This window comes from Somniosus microcephalus, chromosome 6, assembly GCF_052327205.1.
Source record: "Somniosus microcephalus isolate GS21.2 chromosome 6, FLI_Smic_1.0, whole genome shotgun sequence".
Classification (NCBI taxonomy): Eukaryota; Metazoa; Chordata; class Chondrichthyes; order Squaliformes; family Somniosidae; genus Somniosus; species Somniosus microcephalus.
This window is the reverse complement of record NC_140992.1, coordinates 28,704,519-28,729,001: the sequence shown is the minus strand read 5'-3', so window position 1 is coordinate 28,729,001 and position 24,483 is coordinate 28,704,519. Positions and strand designations below refer to the sequence as shown.

General features: G+C 43.5%; 1 protein-coding gene across 2 annotated transcripts in view; it reads right to left on the bottom strand.

Annotated features, from left to right (window-relative positions):
- atr (ATR checkpoint kinase) overlaps nt 1–21,741 on the bottom strand; it is an 84,402-nt gene extending 62,661 nt beyond the window's left edge. For both annotated transcript variants that reach the window (XM_085989888.1, XM_085989889.1), the window contains exons 1-11: nt 21,539–21,741; nt 17,850–17,941; nt 14,443–14,610; nt 12,099–13,000; nt 9,874–10,070; nt 7,484–7,675; nt 6,723–6,943; nt 5,211–5,366; nt 4,165–4,363; nt 2,270–2,532; nt 355–548 (exon numbers count right to left, since the gene is read on the bottom strand). In XM_085989888.1, coding sequence (XP_085846014.1) covers nt 355–548; nt 2,270–2,532; nt 4,165–4,363; nt 5,211–5,366; nt 6,723–6,943; nt 7,484–7,675; nt 9,874–10,070; nt 12,099–13,000; nt 14,443–14,610; nt 17,850–17,941; nt 21,539–21,597 — 2,643 coding nt within the window. In that variant the 5' untranslated portion in view covers nt 21,598–21,741. The remainder of the gene's footprint in view (nt 1–354; nt 549–2,269; nt 2,533–4,164; nt 4,364–5,210; nt 5,367–6,722; nt 6,944–7,483; nt 7,676–9,873; nt 10,071–12,098; nt 13,001–14,442; nt 14,611–17,849; nt 17,942–21,538) is intronic.
- Nucleotides 21,742–24,483: the final 2,742 nt, after the last annotated feature.

The following is a 24,483-nucleotide window of genomic DNA, read 5'->3' as shown; positions in this document are numbered from 1 at the left end:
AGGCACCTCCCCCTTAACAGTGGGAGGAAGGCCTGCAGTGCCGCAGCGTGCCGTGCCGCAGCGTGTGGCGCTGCGATAATCAATTTCAGCGCCCCAAGAGGGACGCGGAGCGCCTCGAGCCTCGCCCCGTGTCCCTCGAGCGGCACTGAAACTGAATTTCTGGCGATCGGTATTACTCCGATCGCTGTGCTAAATCCTGCGCTCAGGCGACTTTGGCGCCCCAACCCAATTTCTTGGCCAATGAATCATAATCAGTATACATTTCAAATTATTGTTTCAAAATAGCAAAAACAGAAGAACAAAGCCCCAAGGTAACTGCACAATGTTTTTCTTTAGAAATCTGACTTTGTTCACCTCTTTAAGTAAACTCTGATCTTCAACTTCTTGGGACTCTAACAAATGATGTATTTTTTCACCAAATGCAAATCTGACAGCTTTATCTGGATCTTCCATGAGGTTCAGTATTGCACTATAGATGGTTTTTGTATCTGAATCAGTTTCCCCCAAATTCACATGTTTACACAGATAGGGAATGTTGCGTATGAAAGCTGTGGGAAAAATGACCAAAATTATGAATATAGTACTACCAAAACACATAATATCACATCCTTATTTCAACCCTTTTTACTGTCCTAAGGCAAGGGGTAGCCTCGTAACTATTTAAGTCGTAACACAAGTTTCTAATTTTTACTTTTATTTGTGAACGTCCTTTGGAAAATGTACAGGGAAACTGTTCGAGAAGCTTTGCTATTTTTACCTTAAACATTAATCTCATTTTACAGCAAAGTCAAATAAGCAGCACCAAAGAGGAGTCAGCACTTGTAGAGAATTAAACAATTTGAGAAAAGCAAACAAGACAAACATGGCAGGTGTTGAAAGAGACGATTTAGCTGCCAATGTAGTCAGTCCCTCTGTTACAAATTCAGGTCTGCTGTAGTTACCTTCTTGGGTTCAGTGGCATCAGTTGTTCCCATAAGGGATCTGAGCACCTTACTTTTATAGGAGTTGACTCACACTTCCCTATACCTACTTGCACAAAAGCACACACTCGGTGAAACTAGGCTTGATACGAATTGTTAAACTGCTTTATTTCACAGTGAGCGAACATACAGAGCAACAGTTACGATCAGGTACACTTTTACTGGTACAACTTGTCTTTGTGTAATAATTCAAAAATAAAGAAGGACACTTTCCTAAATCAGTGGGTTGCCTTACTTGAGTTAAACATGGTGATTTTTAACCATTCCTCCAGCTTTTTTCACCTCACAATCTCTGGGACAGCTCTCGCAGTTTTCTCTCTTCAAAAACTTGACATCTTGTTTCAAAAAGCTTCTCTGTCAGCCCGAGTCCTAGCTTCTATCATATATCTCTCCATTCACAGCCAAAAAATAGATTAAAGGCTTTATAACACAATGGTATGAGGTGTTTTTCAACTGCTGATACGAGCTACCAAATTGATTATTTACAGTCGTGAGGAAATATCAAAGCTAGCTCATTTCCACCTTAACTAGTTATCATCTCAGCCGTTATTTTTTAATTTGCCTGAATACACGATGCTTTTAAAAACCCAACATAAGTCTTTTTTTTCCCCCCACTGAACCCTTTGAAAAATAGCCAAAAAGTCCTAAAACATGACATCATCTAAGGCTACGACTCTTTATCTTTCCTGTGGGGAAATGGTCTAAATCAGCAAATCCTGGGATCAATCAGAGCGTAATTGTAACTGCTTACAAATTTTTGGCCCCAGGTAAGAAGAACCCAGCATAAAATGACTAGCTTTGGTCATTTTGCATCTTCAACAAAGTGTGACACTTTGAAGTGTACAATGCCTGTAGCACTAGACACCTTTTTTGTATGTAACAGATGGAGAAACTGAGGTGAACGCGTGATGGCAAGCTTGGGTATTAAAATCCCATAAATTGTCGGAGGAGGTGAAGACTAAGGAAGGTAGGAGATCCTACAATTTTGAGGGCCTAGTAAAAATTGATTAGAGCAGAAGATATTGCAATGAGTCTTGGTTTCAACACGGTGAGGATACAGAGATGAGGAAGAGCACGCACAGAGGAAGAGAATGGTGTTTTTGCAGTCTGAACAACAAAGGAAATAAAGTCAGAGCACCAGTGATCACAGTAGCATCGATATAGATACAAAATAAAAATCAGCGACTACTGGAACTTATCACATTTGCCTGAGTGTAAAATTGTGCTTTGTGCACAGACCCTTACTCCCTTCTGTCAAGCAGCTCTCTCTAAATTGATGTAACACTCACCAATTTTTACTGAAGCAGGCATCGTCCTTCCAATTAGCACAAGGAATGGAATAAAAATAGAAGGCCCAGCTGCTGCTCCAGCCGGTGCACATTCACTTCTTACAGTGATACTGCTGCAGAGGAGTTCATAATCTTCATTTATAAGTATGGAGTCACTCTTGGGAAGCAACAATTCAGATTTGCCTGAAAGCACGCAGGCTAACCTTCCAACATTATTGGCTAATTCCTCATGTACCAAATTAGAATCATCTTGGAGCTTGTTTCTAAAAGGTTTTAAAAAGAAATTGTGAGATGACCACAGAACTAAACATTCTGAATGATGCATTGCAGATGCGTTGAATGTTCTCCTCCAACAAATGCCCAATGATGGCACAAAGGCAACAAGAACTGACAGTTATATAACATTTCTCATGTCAGAAGGACATCTCAGAACATTTTACTACGTGGAGAAGAAAAAAATAATGGACACCCAAGAAGGAGTGAAGAACACTGAAATAGAATTACAGGAAGGAATCCAAAAGAGCAGGTAGAGAAAATCATTTTCCGAAGGATTTTGAAATCAGGGAAGGAGGTTAGATGGAGAGATTTAGAACTTGAATTCCAGACAGCAGGTGGCTGAAAGAGTGACCAACAACAATATAGAGAATCGAAAACAAGAAATAGATCAGGGTGAAGGATGAAGGGTTGATAACGAGAGGGCACAGATTTAAGGTGATTGGCAAAAGAACCAGAGGCGACATGAGGAAAAACATTTTTACGCAACGAGTGGTTAGGATTTGGAATGCACTGCCTGATAGGGCGGTGGATACAGAGTCAATAGTAGCCTTCAAAAACAAATTGGATAAATACTTGAAGGAGAAAAAATTGCAGGGATATGGGGAAAGAGGGGAGGCAGTGGGACTGACTGGATTGCTCTTCGATAGAGCCGGCGCAGACTCGATGGGCCGAATGGCCTCCTTCCGTGATGTACTATTCTATGATCAGTCTCAGAGGAGCAAAGGATGCAAAGTTAAAAGTCAGGTAATGTTAGATCCCAAAACAGTACCAGCTGTGAGTCAGCACCGAGTTCCGCACAGAGGCCAACAGGGTGCAGCACAGTGGTGTCCCACTATCAAAATGTTGTGGACTGTTTGTAAGTCATTTGTGAGATGCATTATTATTAATATATCTAAATTAAATCATTATTATTTTGCCAACAAACAGCCAATGTCATGCCATAATATTCCATTAAGTCACTGGCCCTTCTCTGATGTCTAGACTGATTTGTGGTCTAAAGTAGTAAATAGGTTGACACATAAAGGGAGACCCAATCCTGAATATTGAGTGCAGTATCGTGCCGCATCCTTCAGAGCTGTGAAAATCGATTGTCAGTCAACTGTAGCCACGCCTACCCCGCCCCCTCAATTTTCTGAGGTTATTGGAGCTTCCTGTCCCAGTCCCCTCCCCCAACTATCTTGGCCAGCTCCAATTGCTTGCCTCCACCCCCTTCCCCCCCCCCGCAAACATTCCCATCAACAATTCTAGCACACTGGCATTCCTTCCCTCCACGTCCCCAAGACTGTTCACTAACTCTCATACTGATCGCTTTAATAGTAGATGGGCTCAAAAGTAGTTGCTATAATCCTTTGATGTTTGATGAAACATTTTAGGCCAAAAATTATTTGAATAAATTTACTGAATATACTATCATTCCATAACATTATCCAACTGTATTTTATAACATTAATCACAGAAATGTATAGAAAGCCATTTGGCAGAGAGTACAGTACATCTAAAATGAAGCAATTATTTAGAGCTTAGACTTAAAGACTATTCACCAATAACTAGTTAGCAAGAACTCAGGAAAAACTAAAATCGGTTTGGTGTTTATTTTAAATAATAAAAAGAGTACATACAAGAGAACCTCATCAATGAGGGAGTGTGATTTAACACCCAGAAAATGCAGTAGGATGGGGAATCCCTGCACTGAACCTGCACGGGTGACATCACTGGAACTCTGCAAAGACCATCTGTGTATCGCTGCTCTCCAATCAGGACACACCTCTTCAGGTAGCAAAGACAACAGGTACACACATTTTGCCTGGCTCTGGTGTGCTGTGGGCCGTAACAGGATCAAAAGTCAGAGTCAGAAAGAATGTTAAAATGTAGTTAACTTTAAAACAGCATCAGGGCAAGCAAACAACAATTACCTTTCAGACTGGCTTGGTCCTAATATTTGTTTTATTAGTTCTTAACATTAATAGCGTTAAACCAAATCAATTACACAAAATGAAAAACTGCTCATAATGTACTTTTATCACACAAGTACGAGATGCTGAATGGGAAATGTATACCATTTACACCTGGAACAATTCCTACACCACTAATACAGTTTGGCCTGGTTTTTGCTGCTGTGGTGGCAATACAAATGCAGGTTTTACATCTCTTGCTTTTTTTGCCTGGGAAGGTGCCAGGGAAAGGGTAGCCTGAAGTGAGGGTGGTGGAAGAATGAACCAGGGTGTCACAGAGGGAACGTACTTGGTGTGGGCCTGGTTTTTTCTTCACCTGGGTTCCTAGGCCACTGGAGCCTGTTCTGCTTTGCCATTCCCATCTCTACCTGCCTTACCCACCCAACCCAGTTGCTTCAGCTATTCACATTCTCTGTGTCTCTCAAATATCTTTAATTTCGCTCATTATTACTTCCCATTGTCTCATGTTAATATCATTTCAGCCAATTAACCAACTTCTGTTTTCCATTTAAGCACTTTATAGGGCATTCTAATTAATTTTGTGTGCGTGCGCACGTGTCCGTGTGCGTAATTTTCCCTCCCTACCTCCCTCTTCCCTTTGTTCTATTCCTTTTTCAATACTGGTCAAAATATTTTACATCAGTACCTCGCACACATTGGAAATATACAATTTGTACACTTGAATTAATCTTAGCTGCAATTATCATACTTACAGAAACTGCTTGACAAATGCTGACTGAGGGATACTAAATCAGAATTGAAACCAACAGATTTGAAAGCTCCATCGGTACTGTGTTGATGAATCCATGGTAATGAGAGAAAACCACAAAGTGTCTGAAGCGTATCTTTGTTCACCTGACCTTGGACAACTGGTGAAATATAAAATCTTAAAAAATGAACTACATAAAAACATAGGTATATACAGAAATCCAACTAGATTCACTTTGAAGCAATCAAATCAAATTCAGATTATAAATGTGTGTGTGTAGCTTGTTGAATCTACTGCTAATTGTTCTCTGGCAAACACTGCAGGAAAGAGGTGACTTTAGTCAATACTTTTTTTGTAACTGTCATAGCACTCAGCACTGAAAAAACTGGAGCTTTGAGCATTTCTAACCCAAAAATGTTATCTGGGTTCAGAAATATGATACAGGCTTGAACCATACTGCTGTGTACTTATTATTTATTTTTATAAAATATATGCACAAATCTTTTTTTAAAAACTGGCTTCAGATGTTTAAAATCATTCAAGCTTCACTCTTGTAATTTGAATACACCAGTAGGGACTCATGCTGGGGTGCACGCCCACAGACAGTAGCTGCTCTTCACTACTTCATCCAAGTGGCAATTTTTTGTAATGTGAACTTTGCAGGTCAGTTAACCATATATCCCAACATAGCAGAACCTATCCTAGCCTCATCAGGGGTTGAAATTTCTTGTTTTTAGCACACTGGTTAGCGTGTTCAAGTGAATTCCTCAGAGTGCAAGGTAGGTGAAGCAAATTGAATGACGGCTAAAATACCAAACACACGAATTGTCACAAACACTTTAACCAACGTTCTTAAAAAATAGTGCTATGCAAGATTTCAACTCTCAGAGGTTCAACACGAATGTTCCAACAACCACAATCAAGGTAGGGAAAACAGGCTAATTTTCTCGTTCCCTAACCCGATTCCCCAGTTCAGATAGAGTGTTCAGAGCAGGTCAGGTACTGATCCTTGGAAAATAGCTCAGTACCAAGGGGTGCAATTACAAAATGAACCCTCAAAGACACTTCACCCAATTATCTTGAATTATTTGTCAGTAAAAGCTACCATTAGAATTACCATTTTTAAAATCTGTTCGCCAGACGTGGGCAATGCTTCCACATTTATTGCTTGCGAAGGTGGTGCAGGGGCATTAAAAGCTAACCAAGTAGTGTGCACTGGAGTCACATGTAGGCCAGACTGCGGCAGGGTCCCTCCCTAAAAGGCCGTTAGTGAACCAGTTGGGTTTTCACAATAATCCAGCTTTGGCAAATATTTTTCTGCTGCTAGACCACAAATCGCCAAATTCATGGAATTCAATTTCACCAATTGCCACGGTGGGATTTGAACCATTGACCAATGGGTTACGAGTGCTGCACCATAACCACTACACCACGCAACACCCAAAACCGAAGTATACCTCATTGTACCAATACTTTCCACACTAAATTACGAGCATCAGATACCTGCTTCACCTACCTTGCAAGTAGATTACAGCATCAATTATTTTTATTAATCTATCAACTAACTGTCCAACTTCTTCCTCTTTGGAAGCAATGGTCAGTTGTTTTCTTCCATATTCCAGGACCTGGGTAAACATCTCAGAATTTATCCAAGTCAGTTGTATTTTCGTTGCTGGACTTCCTGTGAAACATTGCGTCTTCCCACTGGTGGCGTCACTGGTTTTGATTCCGTCAGTGCTGAACAGAAAAAGATTGTAATGTTTCTAGTGAAGGCAAATCAAATTTCAACTCAACTAAATTGCTGAGAAGGACAATGAAATTCACCACACCATGCTTCATGTGGTTTCTGACTCCACATTTACTATGTGGAAGTCACCTGGGGAAGCACTCTGAATGTAAGCTGCTTACCCATAGAGTTCCTTGTGCCTTTGATTATATGATCTTTTACTGAAACTATCATTTCTTAAAAGGCTTCCTAAGTACAAGCATGGCGAGGATAAGCAAACAATGGTTTCATAATTATTCTTTACTTTATACTTATGCTTGCATATGTGACTAAACACTGGTTCCAATTTCAACACATAGACATATTTATAAAGAGACTTGTAAGCCTTGTGACAAATTACGCTAATATAAACTGATGGTCGGAGAGCTTTTAGTTCTGAGCATCTTTCTTTGCACAATTCCCCCCCACCCCACAATGTTACAACTAGAGAGCCAAAGTACAGAATGAAAAAAACTGTGCGAAAGTCTAAACATATCATAAATACTTTGTACCTATCTGGAACTCCTTGGTCACAGAATGCTGTACACAGGGCAGCCAAACGGAATATAACCACGATACCCTCCAACACAGTTACAGCCTTCTTGTGTGATTGAACCTTCTCCAGCAAACTGATCAATGACGACAGTCTCTCGTACATTGCCCACCATAACTTGCTCTTGAATTTCATTTCCACTGGTCCAAATCTACAAGAGATGAACACTATATCAACAGATTTGCATGACATAAAAAAGGTTTTCAGAAAATAAATGCATTGCAGCTGCATTCATCAAGAATCAGCTGTTTCTTCATGAGGAACAGTTTATAACACTGATGGGGGCGGGTGGGGTTTCAGAGTAAGGGAGGCTTAAACATGGGTCACGCCTTCCAGTTTCATCCCAGCTAGTTTCCCTCCTCGCAAAACAACTTGGTGAATAACACCAACTGCTACTCCAAGGACAGTCAACCCAGTAGCAGCACTGTACGAACACATTCCTAACAGTTTTTGTTCCATTGCTCTAGCACTGCAATATTCAAATGGAAACGCTACCTACTGACTTCCGCCTCCGTTCCCACTGCCGATTTTAAAAGCACCTCTCCTCGTATCTATCCTGGCTGCCTCACGGTGGCATAGTGGTTAGCACTGTTGCCTCACAGCGCCAGGGACCCGGGTTCGAATCCGGCCTCGGGTGACTGTCTGTGTGGAGTTTGCACATTCTCCCCATGTTTGCGTGGGTTTCCTCCGGGTGCTCCGGTTTCCTCCCACAGTCCAAAGATGTGCGGGTTAGGATGATTGGCTATGATAAATTGACCCTTAGTGTTAGGGGGATTAAATACGTGGGGTTACGGGGATAGGGTGGGATATGTGTTGGTGTAGGGGTTATGGGGATCGGGTGGGATATGTGTCAGTGCAGGCTCGATGGGCCGAAATGGCCTCTATCTGCATTGTGGGGTTTCTGTGAAACAGCACAGTGGGAGCTTGCACTCAAAGCCAGCAGTGAGAGTTTAGATATCACATCTCTGGAGGAGCACAGCAGTAGCTGGTGGGAATTTTTTGTGTGAAATTAGAAAGAACAGAGAGAAAACGTACGTGTAAGAACATAAGAAATGACAGTAGGCCATACGGCCCCTCGAGCCTGCTCCACCATTCAATAAGATCATAGCTGATCATCGACCTCAACTCCACTTTCCTGCCCGATCTCCATATCCCTCGATTCCCCTACAGTCCAAAAATCTATATCTCAGGCTTGAATATACTCAATGACTCTGCATTCACAGCCCTCTGGGGCAGAGAATTCCAAAGATTCACAACCCTCAGTGAAGAAATTCCTCCTCATCTCAGTCTTAAATGGCCGACCTCTTATCTTGAGACTATGCCCCCTAGTTCTAGACATTCCAGCCAGGGGAAACAACCTCAGTGTCTAACCTGTCAATTCTCTTCAGAATCTTGTATGTTTCAATGAGATCACCTCTCATTCTTCCAAACTCTGGAGAGTATCGGCCCATTCTACACAATCTCTCATCATAGGACAGCCCTCTCATCCCAGGAATCAATCTAGTGAACCTTCGTTGCACCGCCTCCAAGGCAAGTATATCCTTCCTTAGATAAAGAGACCAAAACTGGGGGATTTTGTGGCTGGAATTGGGGTTGGGGACTCTTCTCTTGTGAATCACCTTGTCTTCAAGTAAATACGGTATTCCAGCTCTCAAACTGAGTATTCATGACAACAGAACACTTCTAACACAGGAGGAGGTCATCATCTGTCTTGTACCGATTACAATCACATGCTGGCTGGATAACAACAACCTGCATTTATATAGCACCTTTAACGTAGTAAAACATCCCTGGCGCTTCATGAAAGCAATTATCAAACAAAGTTTGACACTGAGCCACATAACGAGATAGTAGGACAGGTGACCAAAAGCTTGGTCAAAGAGGCAGGTTTTAAGGAGCATCTTAAAGGAGGAAAGAGAGGTAGAGAGGAGGAAAGGTTTCAGAAGGGAATTCCAGAGCTTAGGGCCTAGACAGCTGAAGGCACGGCCGGCAATGGTGAAGCGAAGAAAATCGGGGATGCGCAAGAGGTCAGAATTGGAGGAGCGCAGAGATCTCAGAGGTTTGTAGGGCTGGAGGAGGTAAAGCACACTACCATAGTAGCCCAGTCCGCTCCATAAAAGTTGACAAGTTTTAGATGTCAGCTATGATACTTTCTCGAAAGCAGGGCAATGGAGGGAAAAAGAACAAATCAGCTCACATTGGTCAGTCAGAACAGGGAAAGGTCGGACGGCAAATCTGATGGTCAACTTTTTTGCCAGTTAAATGATTTGTGGGGTGACAAGACCTAAAAGGGACGGTGAACAGTGAACAAACTTTAAAACGACATTGTAAAACAAATGTAGTCCATACTCAGCTGGCGTGACTGGTTTCTGCATGCTTTGTGCAGTAAAACTCAAGCGTGGCCTTTTTTCTGGAACTTCATCACTGCTGCTCCCTCCATCTGCATCGGGAACCTGTCTCAACTGTGTCTGGGTCCGATTATAGATTTCCTGTATGATATTGATCCCTTCTGCTCTCATTGCTATACACAAGCAACTTAACAAATACTGAAACACAATGCATCAAGATGATGAGTTACCATGTATAATCACAAAGAGAATTGTATAAAAAGTAACATAGCTGTACATATTACTGTAGAACTATCACACTGGTGAGACTTCATGCCACCTTTATGAGCCTACAGATGAAATGCATGATGATTTTATTACAGACGGGGCAAAATTGAAAGTGTGACATTTACTTGTTCCAGTGCAATCAATGCAGCAGGTTTTACACTGCATGATTTTATACATATCATACAGTAAATAATTGCTTATGTCCAGCACATAGCCAGTATTCTGTGTTGATGCATCCACATGCCAAGCCATAGCAGGATGCAGGTTCCTCTTTACAATTACCCAATGGATTCCTGATCGCAACTGGAATTCTGGGGAGGCACCAAGCAGATGGAAAGTCAGTCCCTACAGAAGCATGAATTACAGAGAGAAAGAGTCAACTGACATCACTCTTCCACACCTCCTAATGATCACTGTCAGAACAGCAGTGAAGAGGTTAGGTTCCAGTGGTTTGCCAGCTTCTCGGATAGGGAATGATGGGTGATGCAGGGTGACCCAAAAGTGGCCAAAATAACAGAGGCGGCCCACCAGAAAAACCTGGGCTAATCCACCTGCTGATCTAAGGCCCCTTCTGCTCATTCAACTGGACATTAAAGATCCTATGGTATTATTTAATGAGGAGCGCAGAGTTCTGTTGTTTGGGCCATCAGTTGTCGCTCAAACACCATAAAAAAAACCAGATTAACTGGTCATTCATCTTGTCACTGTTTGTAGCATCTTGCTGCAAGCAAAAAATGACGGCCGAGTCTACCTAATAATTCACTGCATGTGAGCTGCTTCGAGGTATTTGTCAAATGTGACAAGGCACTACAGGAAACTCTTTATTATCCAGCACCGATGGGACCGGCGTGGTGCCGGTTTATCAAAAAGTCCGGATTACAGAGAGGTATAGTAAAAGGTACGAGAGCTCCGTACACAGCAACAAATCCAGGCTTCCTTGTTGCTTAGCAACATGTGCAGGAACTCCGGCCACAGACCAAGCGTCCCTGTTGCTTAGCAACAAGTGCAGGAACCCCAGTTACACAGCCACAGATCCAGGAACTGCCACTAATATGAAGTAAAACTTACCTGAACCTACTCCTGCATTTTGCCGGTTAACAGAGTTTTCCGGTTATTTAGGTGCCGGTTAAAAGAGTTTCCTGTATGTATATGATTCAACTTTAACATTTTGTAAACAGCACTATGCTCCACTTCCAAGTTTTCAGCATGTGGCCGAAGCAAGCAACACTGCAATTATTGCCTTGAGAAGGATGGTGGTGGGCCACTTTCTTGAATTGCTGCAGTCTTTGTGCCAATAGCACTTAAACCATGGTGTTAGATTGGTCAATTTCTCCAACACAAAATCTAAAGACACAGTCAGCAATGATTAAAATCAACATCCCGAGGGACACCTCTCTCATTGTAACTGCAATATTCTATGCAAAAGACAGACCTGAATTCTCAGAAATCTTTCAAAGCACTTAACATGTAATAAATGATCATTGCCTTCTTATGCAGGCAAACCAGGGTGGTGAGAGGAAGCTAGGATTGGGGTATGGGGTGCTATCTGCCATAGATGGAGATGAGCACAAATAGGCCTTTATCCATTATCAGCGCAACCAGAAGCTGGAGTTCATTTGCACAACGCAAGATCCCACAAACACCAATGAGATAATGGACCAATTCATCTGTTTTGGTACTGTTGGTGGAAGAAGGATGTTGCCAGCACAATAGGATAATTCCCGGTTCTTCTTTGTGCCATGAGATCTTTTACTTCCACTTGATCTGTTAGAAGCTGTTTAACATCTCATCTGAAAGGCAGTACCTCCAACAGTGCTGCACTGTAGTGCCTCAATGTTATTGATTACAGAAAGCCAGTGACAAAGATTTGGGAATAAATCAACTGCAAACTGTCTTTACCAGAGTAAGATACATGATTGGAAACTGCAAGAGGGTGCAAGGATTAAAAAAAATGTTTACCTCCTGCTTGGACTGAGTTCCTATCATTTCAGTTAAAGCTGTGCAAATTAAATGTATACGATGTTTCTGTACTGGCACTGCACACACAAGTCCTGATGGTGCAAACATCAAAAAATGCTGGAATATTTGACACAGAGCTGATCTCAATTTATCAGATTCAATGAGTTTCAACAGTCCATCTCCCATAAAGGCACTTAGTTTGTCCATCAACATATTAAGGTAAACTGGTTCTATCACAAACGTGCTTGTGAGATGTTCAGCACTAACTGGAAAAAGTGCTCTGACCAACAGAGAATACGGCTCCGCATATAATTCCAATTCAGCTCTGTCGGCCTCTTTAAACAGTTTCAAGAGACCAATAAAATTTGTAAAGAATGTATTTGCCAATTCTTCTGGTGGGGGTCCTCCAAGGTTTGTCAATTGTGATAACAAGGCCAACACGATACTCTTTATCTTGGGACTGCCATGTTCTAAAAGGGAGCAGCCTATTTCCCATAAGATGACTCGCTGCCTCCTGCAAAACACACTTGAGAGGATCGAAGAAAGTATTCTCAGTAATATGATCTCCAATAATTCTACTTGTAACACAGAGGTTAGCTGAAGAGGTGCAGGGGTTAAATATCCTGCATTTTCTCTCTTAGCCACAATATAACGATTAACTATGAATGGCCATAAGGATGAATCCTGCTTAATGTGCATCATCGAGTTCTTCTCCCTCAGGCGGATTAGGTCTTGGAAGAGGCCAAACAGTTCCTTGGTTTGTATACCAAATATGAAGGGATTCTTGTTCTTGAACAGCCAAAGCAAAGAAAGTATAATCTTTGCAATACAGTCGTGAAGCACCTGACAGTTTTGGGCTGCAGCAATCCGAAGAAGCCTGGTTATAATCCAGTTACTGAAATCTTTAAAAAGAAAATAGGCACAATCAGATCAAATATTGCAAACAGGACAAACATCAGTTAGAGATCTACAGATTTAGTCCAGATTCAGACTGCAGCCCGGACAACAGTGCCTCTACCTGGATTCAACAGCTATTAGGCTATTAGAAACAAACTTACTGGATAGATTTAAATGAATATAATTGCAAAAAGAGTAAAAACAAAGAAAAATATATGGGTTAGCAATTCATGCTATATTTTACAATCACTTTTCTTAGGGTGGTGCAGCACATTGGTGCTCCACTGAGTATTCATGATCCAAAGTACTGTGTCACAAAGCAGCAAGTTGCCGAAGGATACTAAAGTAATTTGTAATCAGTGAATTAAGACCACTACTACCCTGGCAGTTAAAACTTAGCACATACAGGGTTGAACCTCGGACATTCCTGGTCAATTATGGGGCAATAATAAACTACAGAGTATATTTACCAATTGAGCTTGATACAATTACCATTTTACTAATCATTATTAACTGAATTAAAATGAGAAGTTTAGCTTTTTGATAGAATATGAATGTAAGGATATAGAGAAGTCTCACCATCATCTTGCAACGGTTAAAATAGTTCAAAAATAACAGCTCCTTAAAAGAAAGAGAACTGTAAGGATGCACAACTCAACACAGTTCTAATAAACTAGACTATTGAAAACTCACTCCAAAAGTTCATATTCCATTTTATTAAACAATGGAAGAGAAAATTGGGTGCGATGTAAAACGGGCTACTGACTCGCCATGACCCTTTTTTGGGGCAAAGGTCAATTTTAGCCCCCATATGTCAAAACAAAGCAACGTTCCAAGACACTGACTACCGGTGAATGATACAATAGCAAAATACTGCGGATGCTGGAAATCTGAAATAACAACAGAAAATGCTGGAAGCGCTCAGCAGGTCAGGCAGCATCCGTGGAGAGAGAAACAGAGTTAATGTTTCAGGTCAATGACCCTTCATCTGATGAAGGGTCCCAGACCTGAAACGTTAACTCTGTTTCTCGCTCCACGGATGATGCCTGGCCTGCTGAGCGCTTCCAGCATTTTCTGTTGTTATTACTGGTGAATGATTATTGATCACTTTTTTTTAGTACAATTTAAAAAAAAAATTTAGGTGCAACACTCAATGTCATAGCTGAAATACAGCATTTTAAATTACATTTGCACCTGGCATGAATGACGTGTATTTAAATACTTCACACAAAAAAACAATTAAAGCAGTCACGGATTTTGTTGGAATATGCGTTAAGTTTCACGTGCATCATTTAAACTCAATTTGGCAACAAACTGCAAAAAATTTAACATAAAAATTATGAGCCACAGTTCTGCAAGATTAATAACCAAGATCGATCTGCAACACTAGTGTTAGAACATAGACAGACTATATATCTATGTTTCTGTAGCTTCCATATGCACTCACCAATGCAACTGCACTCATCATCACTACTGCGCCGCTGAATTTCTTTAGTTGGCTTCCGTGGGGTGCTCACAAACATAAGAGGGAAGGACTTCATAATGTGTTGAATAAAATCCAACAACATCACACATGTTGGCTGAGAGTCAGTCTTCTTCGAAAGCTCCAAAGCAACTGGAATTTAAACAAAAAAGGATCATTTTATGCATTGACTAATGGATAATTGGGTCTATGTACAGGAAACTTTGGTTTATCCGGAGGTTAACTGTCCGGAATGCTCGAGCCACCGGCAAAAATCAGGAGCCGTTTCGTTAGTTTTTTTTCTTTTCGTAGGTTTTTTTTCTTTTCGTTGCTTTTTTTTCACCAGTCAGGCTCTGCAAGGTCTCGCTGAAGCTGTTGCTAAGCTACAGAGACGCTTGCAAGGTACAGCCGACTGTTTAGAAGCTAAGCAACAGGGTTTGTTGCCAGATACGGAGCTCAAAATCTCCGTATGTTTCAACATTAGCGCTGGTTTGTCCGGCAGTTTTGATGGGACGGCAACAGCTCGGTCCCGTCGGTGCCGGATAGCACAAAGTTTCCTGTAGTTGCTTTTTTCCCCATAATATTGTAGGATCAGTGGGGCAATATCTGGGGGAAATTTTTTGTCAGCAGTTGACAGCCAGGATGCTTCATGCAGTCAATCAGATCCTCACTGATTGCAGAATAATTGTTTCAATTGTGCCAGATTTTTATCTGCTGTTGAGTACTGGGAAATAAATTATATATTCTATTACAAAATCACCTGCTGCTCCAAGAGCCTACAGCATTGAGATAAATTACTTTATTGCAGAATTTAGCAATGAAACAGACCACATACAGGAAACTTTTTTTTATCCGGCACCGACGGGACCGACGTGGTGCCGGATCATCAAAAATTCCGCATAACCGAAAGCTATAGTAAAAGATAGGGAGAGCTGAGAGCTCCGTATAAAGCAACAAATCCTGTTGCTTAGCAACAGGTTCAGAACAATGGCCACAAGTTCCAAGCGTCTCTGTAGCTTACCAACAGCTGCAGCCACACCCTTGCACAGCAACAGATCGAGGAAGGCAAGTAGAATATGAAGTAAAACTTACCTGAACCAACAGGCCAGTGAGCCTAACATCAGTGGTAGGGAAATTATTGGAAAACATTCTGAGGGACAGAATTGGTCTCCACTTGGAGAGGCAGGGATTAATTGGGGATAGCCAGCATGACTTTGTCAAGGGAAGATCATGTCTGACCAATTTGATTGAATTTTTCGAGGGGGTGACTAGGTGTGTGGATGAGGGTAGTGCAGTGGATGAGGGTAGTGCAGTGGATGTGGTTTACATGGATTTCAGTAAGGCTTTTGATAAAGTCCCGCATAGGAGACTGGTCAGGAAGGTAAGAGCCCATGGGATCCAGGGTGCCTTGGCACATTGGATTCAAAACTGGCTTAGTGGCAGAAGGCAGAGGGTGATGGTGGAAGGTTATTTTTGTGATTGGAAGCCTGTGTCCAGTGGGGTACCGCAGGGATCGGTGCTGGGTCCCTTGCTGTTTGTGGTCTACATTAATGATTTGGATGTGAATGTAAAAGGTATGATCAGTAAGTTCGCAGATGACACGAAAATTGGTGGGGTGGTAAATAGCGAGGCGGGAAGCCTCAGGCTACAGGACGATATAGATGGGTTGGTTAGATGGGCGGAACAGTGGCAAATGGAATTTAACCCTGAAAAGTGTGAGGTGATGCATTTTGGATGGACTAACAAGGCAAGGGAATACACAATGAATGGTAAGACCCTAGGAAAGACAGAGGATCAGAGGGACCTTGGTGTGCATGCACATAGATCCCTGAAGGCAGCAGAACAGGTGGATAAGGTGGTTAAAAAGGCATATGGGATACTTGCCTTCATTAGCCGAGGCATAGAATATAAGAGCAGGGAGGTTATGATGGAGCTGTACAAAACGCTGGTAAGGCCACAGCTGGGGTACTGTGTGCAGTTCTGGTCGCCACACTATAGGAAGGATGTGATTGCTTTGGAGAGGGTGCAGAGGAGATTTACCAGGATGTTACCTGGGCTGGAGCGCTTCAGCTATGAAGAAAGACTGGACAGGCTGGGGTTGTTTTCCTTGGAGCAGAGAAGGCTGAGGGGGGACCTGATTGAGGTGTACAAAATTATGAGGGGCATAGATAGGGTAGATAGAAAGGAACTTTTCCCCTTAGTAGAGGGGTCAATAACCACGGGGCATAGTTTCAAGGTAAGGGGCCGGAGGTTTAGAGGGGATTTGAGGAAAAACTTTTTCACCCAGAGGGTGGTTGGAATCTGGAACTCACTGCCTGAAAGGGTGGTAGAGGCAGGAACCCTCACAACATTCAAGAAGCATTTGGATGAGCACTTGAAATGCCATAGCATACAAGGCTATGGACCAAGTGCAGGAAAATGGGATTAGATTAGACAGGGCTTGATGGCCGGCGTGGACACGATGGGCCGAAGGGCCTCTTTCTGTGCTGTATAACTCTATGACTCTACTCCTGAATTTTGCCGGTTAACCGAGATTTCCGGTTATTTAGGTGCCGGTAAATCGAAAGTTTCCTGTACTGAGCTTAATCTGCAATTCTAACGATATATTTTTTGAAGTGTTTTTGGGAGGGTGAGCAAGATTTTGCAAATCCACAGTTCTGCTTGTAGCATGACAATTTTCAAAATCCATAAAAAAGTGCTATTTGTAGCAATAGCACATATTCAAACCAAATCAGTAATTAATTGAACTCAACACTTCCTCTGTTCCCTTGCTCCCACACTCTAGGGAAATCGAGATGTGGAATTTGCCGTATGGCGAAGTCGTAGAAATGAACCTGCATCCAATTACCAATGTTCTCAGGTCCCGGGTTACCCAATACCTTTATTTTCAACTGATGTCTGGGTAAGGATAAGATTTCATACATTTTATTCCTCAAACAAGAGGGCATGCAGGGCCCCATCAATGCACTTTGAACTAAATGCAAGATGCAGGACAGCAACATCTCGATTTCCCTAGAGTGTGGGAGCAAGGGAACAGAGGAAGTGTTGAGTTCAATTTATTACTGATTCGGTTTGAACATGTGCTATTGCTACTAAATGCAAGACGCAGGACAGCAATCCAAGTTTGACGCTCCCTTCTGTGGATAGCATCTGTGCTCCACTCTAGTAACAGAATCTGGAACGTCTCAGAGCCAAACTGAGCCAAGGATATACAACCCTCTATAGTAAGAGTTTTTAAACAAAGTATTGTCTGTAGATGGGATTTAGAGATAAAGATATTTACTAATGTTAGAAGCTGCTCGAGTAACCCCCTCCTTGAAATACAAAGCTAGTTACCAATATCTAACACTGTACCATATCTACAAGTAATAAAGGCGGGGTGGAGTACTTACCAACACCCACATCTGTCAGCATCTTGTCAACAAACTGGCAAAGAATCTGCCTTGGCTTCTGCACCACTGCATTGTAATCTTCTGGACTGGCACTGTTTGGAGTAGAAGAACCAGCAGTTTGTCAGGTTACAATAGACCATGGCCTGCTTTTCATTCTAATCTAAAGCAGGTTGTAAATTCAAGTTGAGGGAACTTGCCTGCCATTTAAGATCACTGTAACTCCCCAGTAAACAAACTATTTGCACATCTTTGGGATACTTCACTTCGTAAGGAGTACAACCTCTCCCGTGCCCCCTCCACCCACAACTCTAACAAGTGCGAGGAGCTCATGGACTTCTTTGTCACCAAGACAGAAACCATCATTTGAACTCTCTACTGCTCTCCCCCTTCCTCTCATCCAAGCCAAACCTCACCGCCCCCCTCCACCAAGGCCACACCTACCCTAGCCCTGATCCCCCATCTTTCCAAATTTCTCTCCCATATGGCCCTCTCCAAGCTGATCTTGTCCACTTCCTGTTCCCTCAGTCTCATTCCTACTAAACTGCTGAGCATCCAGCTCTCCTTCCTGGTCCCCATGCTACCTGATGTAAATAGTTCCCTTTCGTCAGCCACCATCCCTCTCACTCTCAAAATCAAATTGCCGCCCCCTCTTCCTCAAACTTTGTCCTTACAAACTATTGCTCCATCGCCAACTTTTCTTCTCCAATCTCCTTGAACATGGTGACGTCTCCCAAATCCATACCCATCGCTCCTTCAACTTCCTTTTCAAATACCTCCAATCAGGTTACCATCCCTCCCACAGCATTGAAACGACTCTAACCAAAGTCACAATGACATTCACTGTTCTGTGACCATTGTATATTGGCCCAGATATTCCGATAGCAGGCCTCCCGCGGGCGGAGGCCTGCGATCTGGAAAAATCGGCGCCCTTACCCGAGGGCTCCCGGGACGTGCACACTTCCGGTGCTGGGCCTCTCCAAACTCCAAGTGCGCAGGGCCCACGTATCCCAAAGGTGCATGTAGTTTGCATCTCCCTTCATACACTTGACAGGAAGACTTGTCAAAAATATGAATGGAGATCACCCCAAAAACATAGTACTGTAAAACATTATATAAATTTTTTTTTAAATCACATTTTTAAAATGACTTGAAATTACAATAAATTAACTATTTTAAACAAAAATTTAAATTTTTGAAAAAAATAATTAAAGTTTTTTACAGGGCTAAAAATAAACTTACCTTTTTTTCCCCCCAAGTATTTTTAAATGATGAATCAGTGAAATTTTTTTTTTTTTTACTTTTTTCAACTCTTATCCTGGTAAAAGCAGGCCTTACACCTGCTTTTTACCAGGCGCAAGAATTGTAAAGGTTTTCTGCGGGTGGAGGGTCTCCAAAAAGCGGAACTCTCCGCCCGCAGAGGCCCTTCTCCCGGGCAGTCTTGACAGATCGGAAATGCCGGTTTCCAGCGCATGTGCTGTGCATGCCTCAAACCAGCATTTCCAATGTCCCTACGGGTGGGTACACAGCGCGTACTCACCCGTAGGGATCAGAATATCCGGCCCATTATCTCTTCTCATCCTCCTCAACCTTTCTGAAGCTTCTGACACAATTGGCAACACTATCTTCCTCCAGTGCCTCTGTGTCCAGCTCAGGGGGACTACCCTCACTTGGTCCCACTCTTACCGTGTCAACTTGGCTCAATGGTAGCATTCGTACTTCTGAGTCATGAGTTCATGACCTACTCTAGAGACTTGAACACATAATCTAGACCCACACATCACTGCAGTACTAAAGGAGTGCTGCACAGTCAGACATGCCATCTTTCAGATGAGGGATTAAACCAAAATCCCGTCTCCCTGCTCAGGTGAACATAAAAGATTCCATGGCACTATTCAAAGAAGAGCAGGCGAGTTTTCCCCAGTGTGCTGGCCCTCAAACAACAACACTAAAAACAGATTATCTGGTCAATTTTCTCATTGCTGCTTGTGGGACTTTGCTGTGTGCAAATTGGCTGTCGCATTTACTACATTATGTGACTATAACAACAAGTGACTATAACTCAAAAGTACTTAATTGACTGAAGCGTTTTGGAATGTCCTGAGGATGCGAAAGGCGATATATAAATGCAAGTTCTTTCTTCTCTTTTACCTTCCAAAAACAGCCAGAGCCTCCCTGGATCATCTGCTTAAGAGTCTCGCCCTCATCTACATGCTGCCCTTTGTGACATCATTCAAAGATATCGGAGCAGCTTCCGCATGTACATTGATGGTACGAAGCTCTACCTCCCCACCACCTCCTGCTCCCTCCACTGCCAGACTGCTTATCCAATATCCAGTATTGTATGAACTGCAGTTTCCTCCACTTATAAACATTGGGAAGATCAAAACCATTTTCTTCAGCCCGCGTTGAAAACTTCATCCCGCCATCAGCCCCCCTCCCCATCCCCACTCTGGCCACTGCCTCAACCTAAAGCAGACCGTTATTAATCTCAGCATTGAATCTGATCCCCATCTGAGTTTCCAACCCCATACTCTCTCCATCACAAGACCATCTACTTCCACCTCTGTAATGTTACTATCCCATCTGCCACTGAAACCCTCATAGATGCCATGGTCAATTTCAAATTATTCAAATGCTCTCCTGCTGGCTTCTGTATCCTATCCCTCATCAGGTCCCGCTCACCCATCACTCCTGTCCTTGCTGACCTACATTGACTCCCAATCCTCTCATTCTGTCGTCAGGAAAAGGGAGAAGAAGAAACACTTGCATTTATGTGGCACCTTTCACAACCTCAGGACGTCCCAAACTACTTTACAGCCAATGAAGTACTTTTGAAGTGTAGTCACTTGTAATTTGCACACACCAGATCATATGTTTTGGTGATGTTGATTGTGGGATAAATATTGGCCAGGGCACCAGGGATAACTCCCATGCTCTTCTTCAAAATAGTGCCATGGGATCGTTCAACGTCCCAGCAGAAAGACGCACGTCCAACAGTGTAGCACTCCCTCAGCCTAGATTCTGTACTCAAATTGTGGAGCGGGGCTTGAATCCACAACCTTCTGATGCAGAGGTGAGAGCCACAGCTGACGTGGAGATTTGGCACACGGACACCATAACAGAAGCATTAAACGTAAAAGCACGTGCCTTTCAGCACAACCAGTGGTATTTTGTCTCTCAGGGCAGTGCTTTAGCCCTTAATAGAAATGGAGTGTAACATGGCAGTGAAACGAACACAACAAATGCATATTCCTTCCCCCATCACCCAAAAATAAAATGTTAATTATATATGGGCTATAAGTAATTGACAACGTGTACATTAGCTGTTAGGTTGGGTAATATCACTTCAAATAAAACATAAAACATTGTTTATATTTGAGAGTAAATCAATTCGATTTTAGTTATTAAAACCCTCTCAATATAGGACAAATATAAGAAAGTTAAAGAGTTAATGCAATTTATATAGTCAGTTAAAGAGCAAGAAAGTGGAAGAGTTAATGCAATGCATATAAAGCCTGTCAGTGAAAGGTGCTCCAGGAGCTGAGGGAGGCTCAGATGCCACTGACAGGGCGAATGCTCCCCAAACTCGAGGGGCCGGCTGTCTGGGCCTAGTCTCTCCATAAACCCTGCGGGGGAAGGCATTGATCAGTGCGAGCTCAGCCTTTAATGTAGATCATTGTGGAGCTCACCTCTCCAGCTCCCGCAAGGCCGGCAGGATGGAGGCCATCTCCAGCCCCTGCTCCAACATCCTCACAGCTGTATTCACCTCGGTGACAGGCTCGGGGGCTTATGCACTGATTTTATTATTTTTCAGGTTCCCTCCTGCCGCTGAATCCCAATCGCACCGGGTGAGGCGGGAGCAGCACAGACCGAGCGGGAGACTGAAGCCTCACCGCGCGCTCACCCGACTCCGCCCACTCTCCCGGTCACCCAATCAGGGGAAAGGGGAGGGGCTTGGTCTACCTGACACCGCCCACTCCCCGGTCACCCAATCAGGGAAAGGGGAGGGGCTTGGTCTACCTGACTCCGCCCACTTTCCCGGTTACCCAGTCAGGGGAAAGGGGAGGGGCTTGGTCTACCTGACTCCGCCCACTCTCCCGGTCACCCAGCCAGGGAAAGGGGAGGTGCTTGGTCTACCTGACTCCGCCCACTCCTCCGGTCACCCAGTCGGGGGGAAAGGGGCGAGGCGCTGCTTGACTAACACCGCCCACTTTCCCGGGCACCCAATCAGGGAAAGGGGAGGGGTGCTGCCTGCATGAATCCGCCCACTCCCCGGGTTACCATGGGGAAAGGGGCGGGACTTGTAACAGGGAACAGGAAGGGGAGTTTTCAAACAATTCGGTGCATTTCGTCCAGGTTTAGCCAGGCAGGCTCAAACAATAAAAGGTGCATTCACCCGATATGCACATGTTTTACTCCACGGGGGGTTGTGCAATCAGTAGCAACTTTCATTCAGAGAGTGTCTTTAACATAGCTACATCACAGAAGAGAACGAATGACAAGCATAACCGAAAGCTTGGTCATTGGAATAGGTTTTGAGAAAGACTTTGAAGGCAGGCGTTTTTATATCGTTTGCCCACATTTATGTCTGAGTGATGTTTTTTGCATGTTGCACTAATGCAGGAAACACGATGTAACTAGTTTCACAGAAAGAAAGACAGACTTGCATTTATATAGCGCCTTTCACAACCTCAGGATGTCCCAAAGCGCATTAGAGCCAATTTTTGAAGTGTAGTCACTGTTGTAATGTAGGAAACGCCGTAGCCAATTTTGCACACATAAGTTCCCACCAACAGCAATGTGATAATGACCAGATAATTTTTTTTTACTGATGTTGATTGAGGGATAAATATTGGGCAGGACACCGGGGATAACTCTTCTGCACTTCTTCAAAATAGTGCCATAGGATCTTTTACGTCCACCCGAGAGAGCAGGCAGGGCCATGGTTTAACGTCGCATCTGAAAATACGGCACCTCCAACAGTGCAGCAGTCAGAGTCATAGGGCTGGATTTTGATACTGGAGGCGTGTAGGAGGCAGGACTACAACTTTTGGGGTTGTAGTCCCGCCTCCATCGAGTTGTGGCCACATCACTCGATCTTCACTTGATTGACCTTGTTGAGCCCACCCAGCGGGCTCAGCAGGCCGATTAAGGGCCACCCGGCAACAGGTGACATCACAGATTGACATTTCATCTGTCAAGAGATTTTGACAGATGAAATCAGCGTTTGACAGCTCTTTGAAGCTGTCAAATACTGACAATCTGTACTCCAAGTTAATTCCTTCCTCTCAGGCTGATTTAGAGATCTCTCCAGAACAGAAAGCAGAATGCTGCAGATTTTGACAGCTCGCAGCCATTCTGCTTTCTGTGCCAGTAAGATGAGGGACTCCCAAGACCTGAAGGAAGGAAGGCTGTAAAGGTAAGTAAAACTTCTTTAAACACTTTACACACATCAAACACACTTACCTCTGCACTCATGCACCCATCACTCACCTGAACACCGGACATCTCGAACCTTCCAAGCCCTTCAGCCCGACGGTCCGCCTCACTAACTTGGCGTGGTTTGGCGCCGTCGGGAATCCCACACTTCAGGGATAAAAATAGGGATTAGGCAAAAAACTGCCTGTTAACTACCTGTTAACAGGCAGTTAATTGGCACCAATCCCCTTCCCGCCTCAGGGAGGCGGCTCCCAGCATATGTCGGGTATCCGCCTCCTTTGAAACTGGCATGGAGGCGGGTTGGGGGCGGGATGGGTTTGTGCCCCCCGATTTCACGATTTTAAACCCCCACACGCCTCCAATCCCACCTCCGCGGCCCAATGAAAATCCTGCCCATAGAATTATACAGCACGGAAAGAGGCCCTTCAGCCCATCATGTCTGTTCCGGCCATCAAGCCCTATCTATTGTAATCCAATTTTCCAGCACTTGGTCCGTAGCTTTGTATGCTATGACATTTCAAGTGCTCATCTAAATGCTTCTTGAATGTTGTGAGGGTTCCTGCCTCTACCATTCTTTCAGGCAGTGAGTTCCAGATTCCAACCACCCTCTGGGTGAAAAAGTTTTTCCTCAAATCCCCTCTAAACATCCTGCCCCTTACCTTGAAACTATGCCCCCTGGTTATTGACCTCTCTACTAAGGGGAAAAGTTCTTTTCTATCTACCCTATCTATGCCCCTCATAATTTTGTATACCTCAATCAGGTCCCCCCTCAGCCTTCTCTGCTCTGAGGAAAACAACCCCAACCTGTCCAGTCTCTCTTCATATCTGAAACACTCCAGCGAAGGTAACATCCTGGTGAATCGCCTCTGCACCCTCGCCAATGCAATCACATCCTTCCTATAGTGTGGCGACCAGAACTGCACACCGCTCTCAGTACTGCACTGGAGTGTCAGCCTAGATTTTTGTGCGAATGATATGTGGCCCCTGAACTCAAGAGATGTCCATAGTATATGAGTAAGTTGGAGAAGTCTGAGATTTCTGAGGAGGTCAGAGAATCGGGGTCTGTGAGGAAGTTGTTGAATCCACGGTCAGTTGGGAAAGCCAGAACATCACTAACAAACAAGCCAGCTGGAGCAGCAAGAGGGACTAGGAAGCAGCACTGAGCCACTAACCATTGGCCCAGATTTTGCTGGAG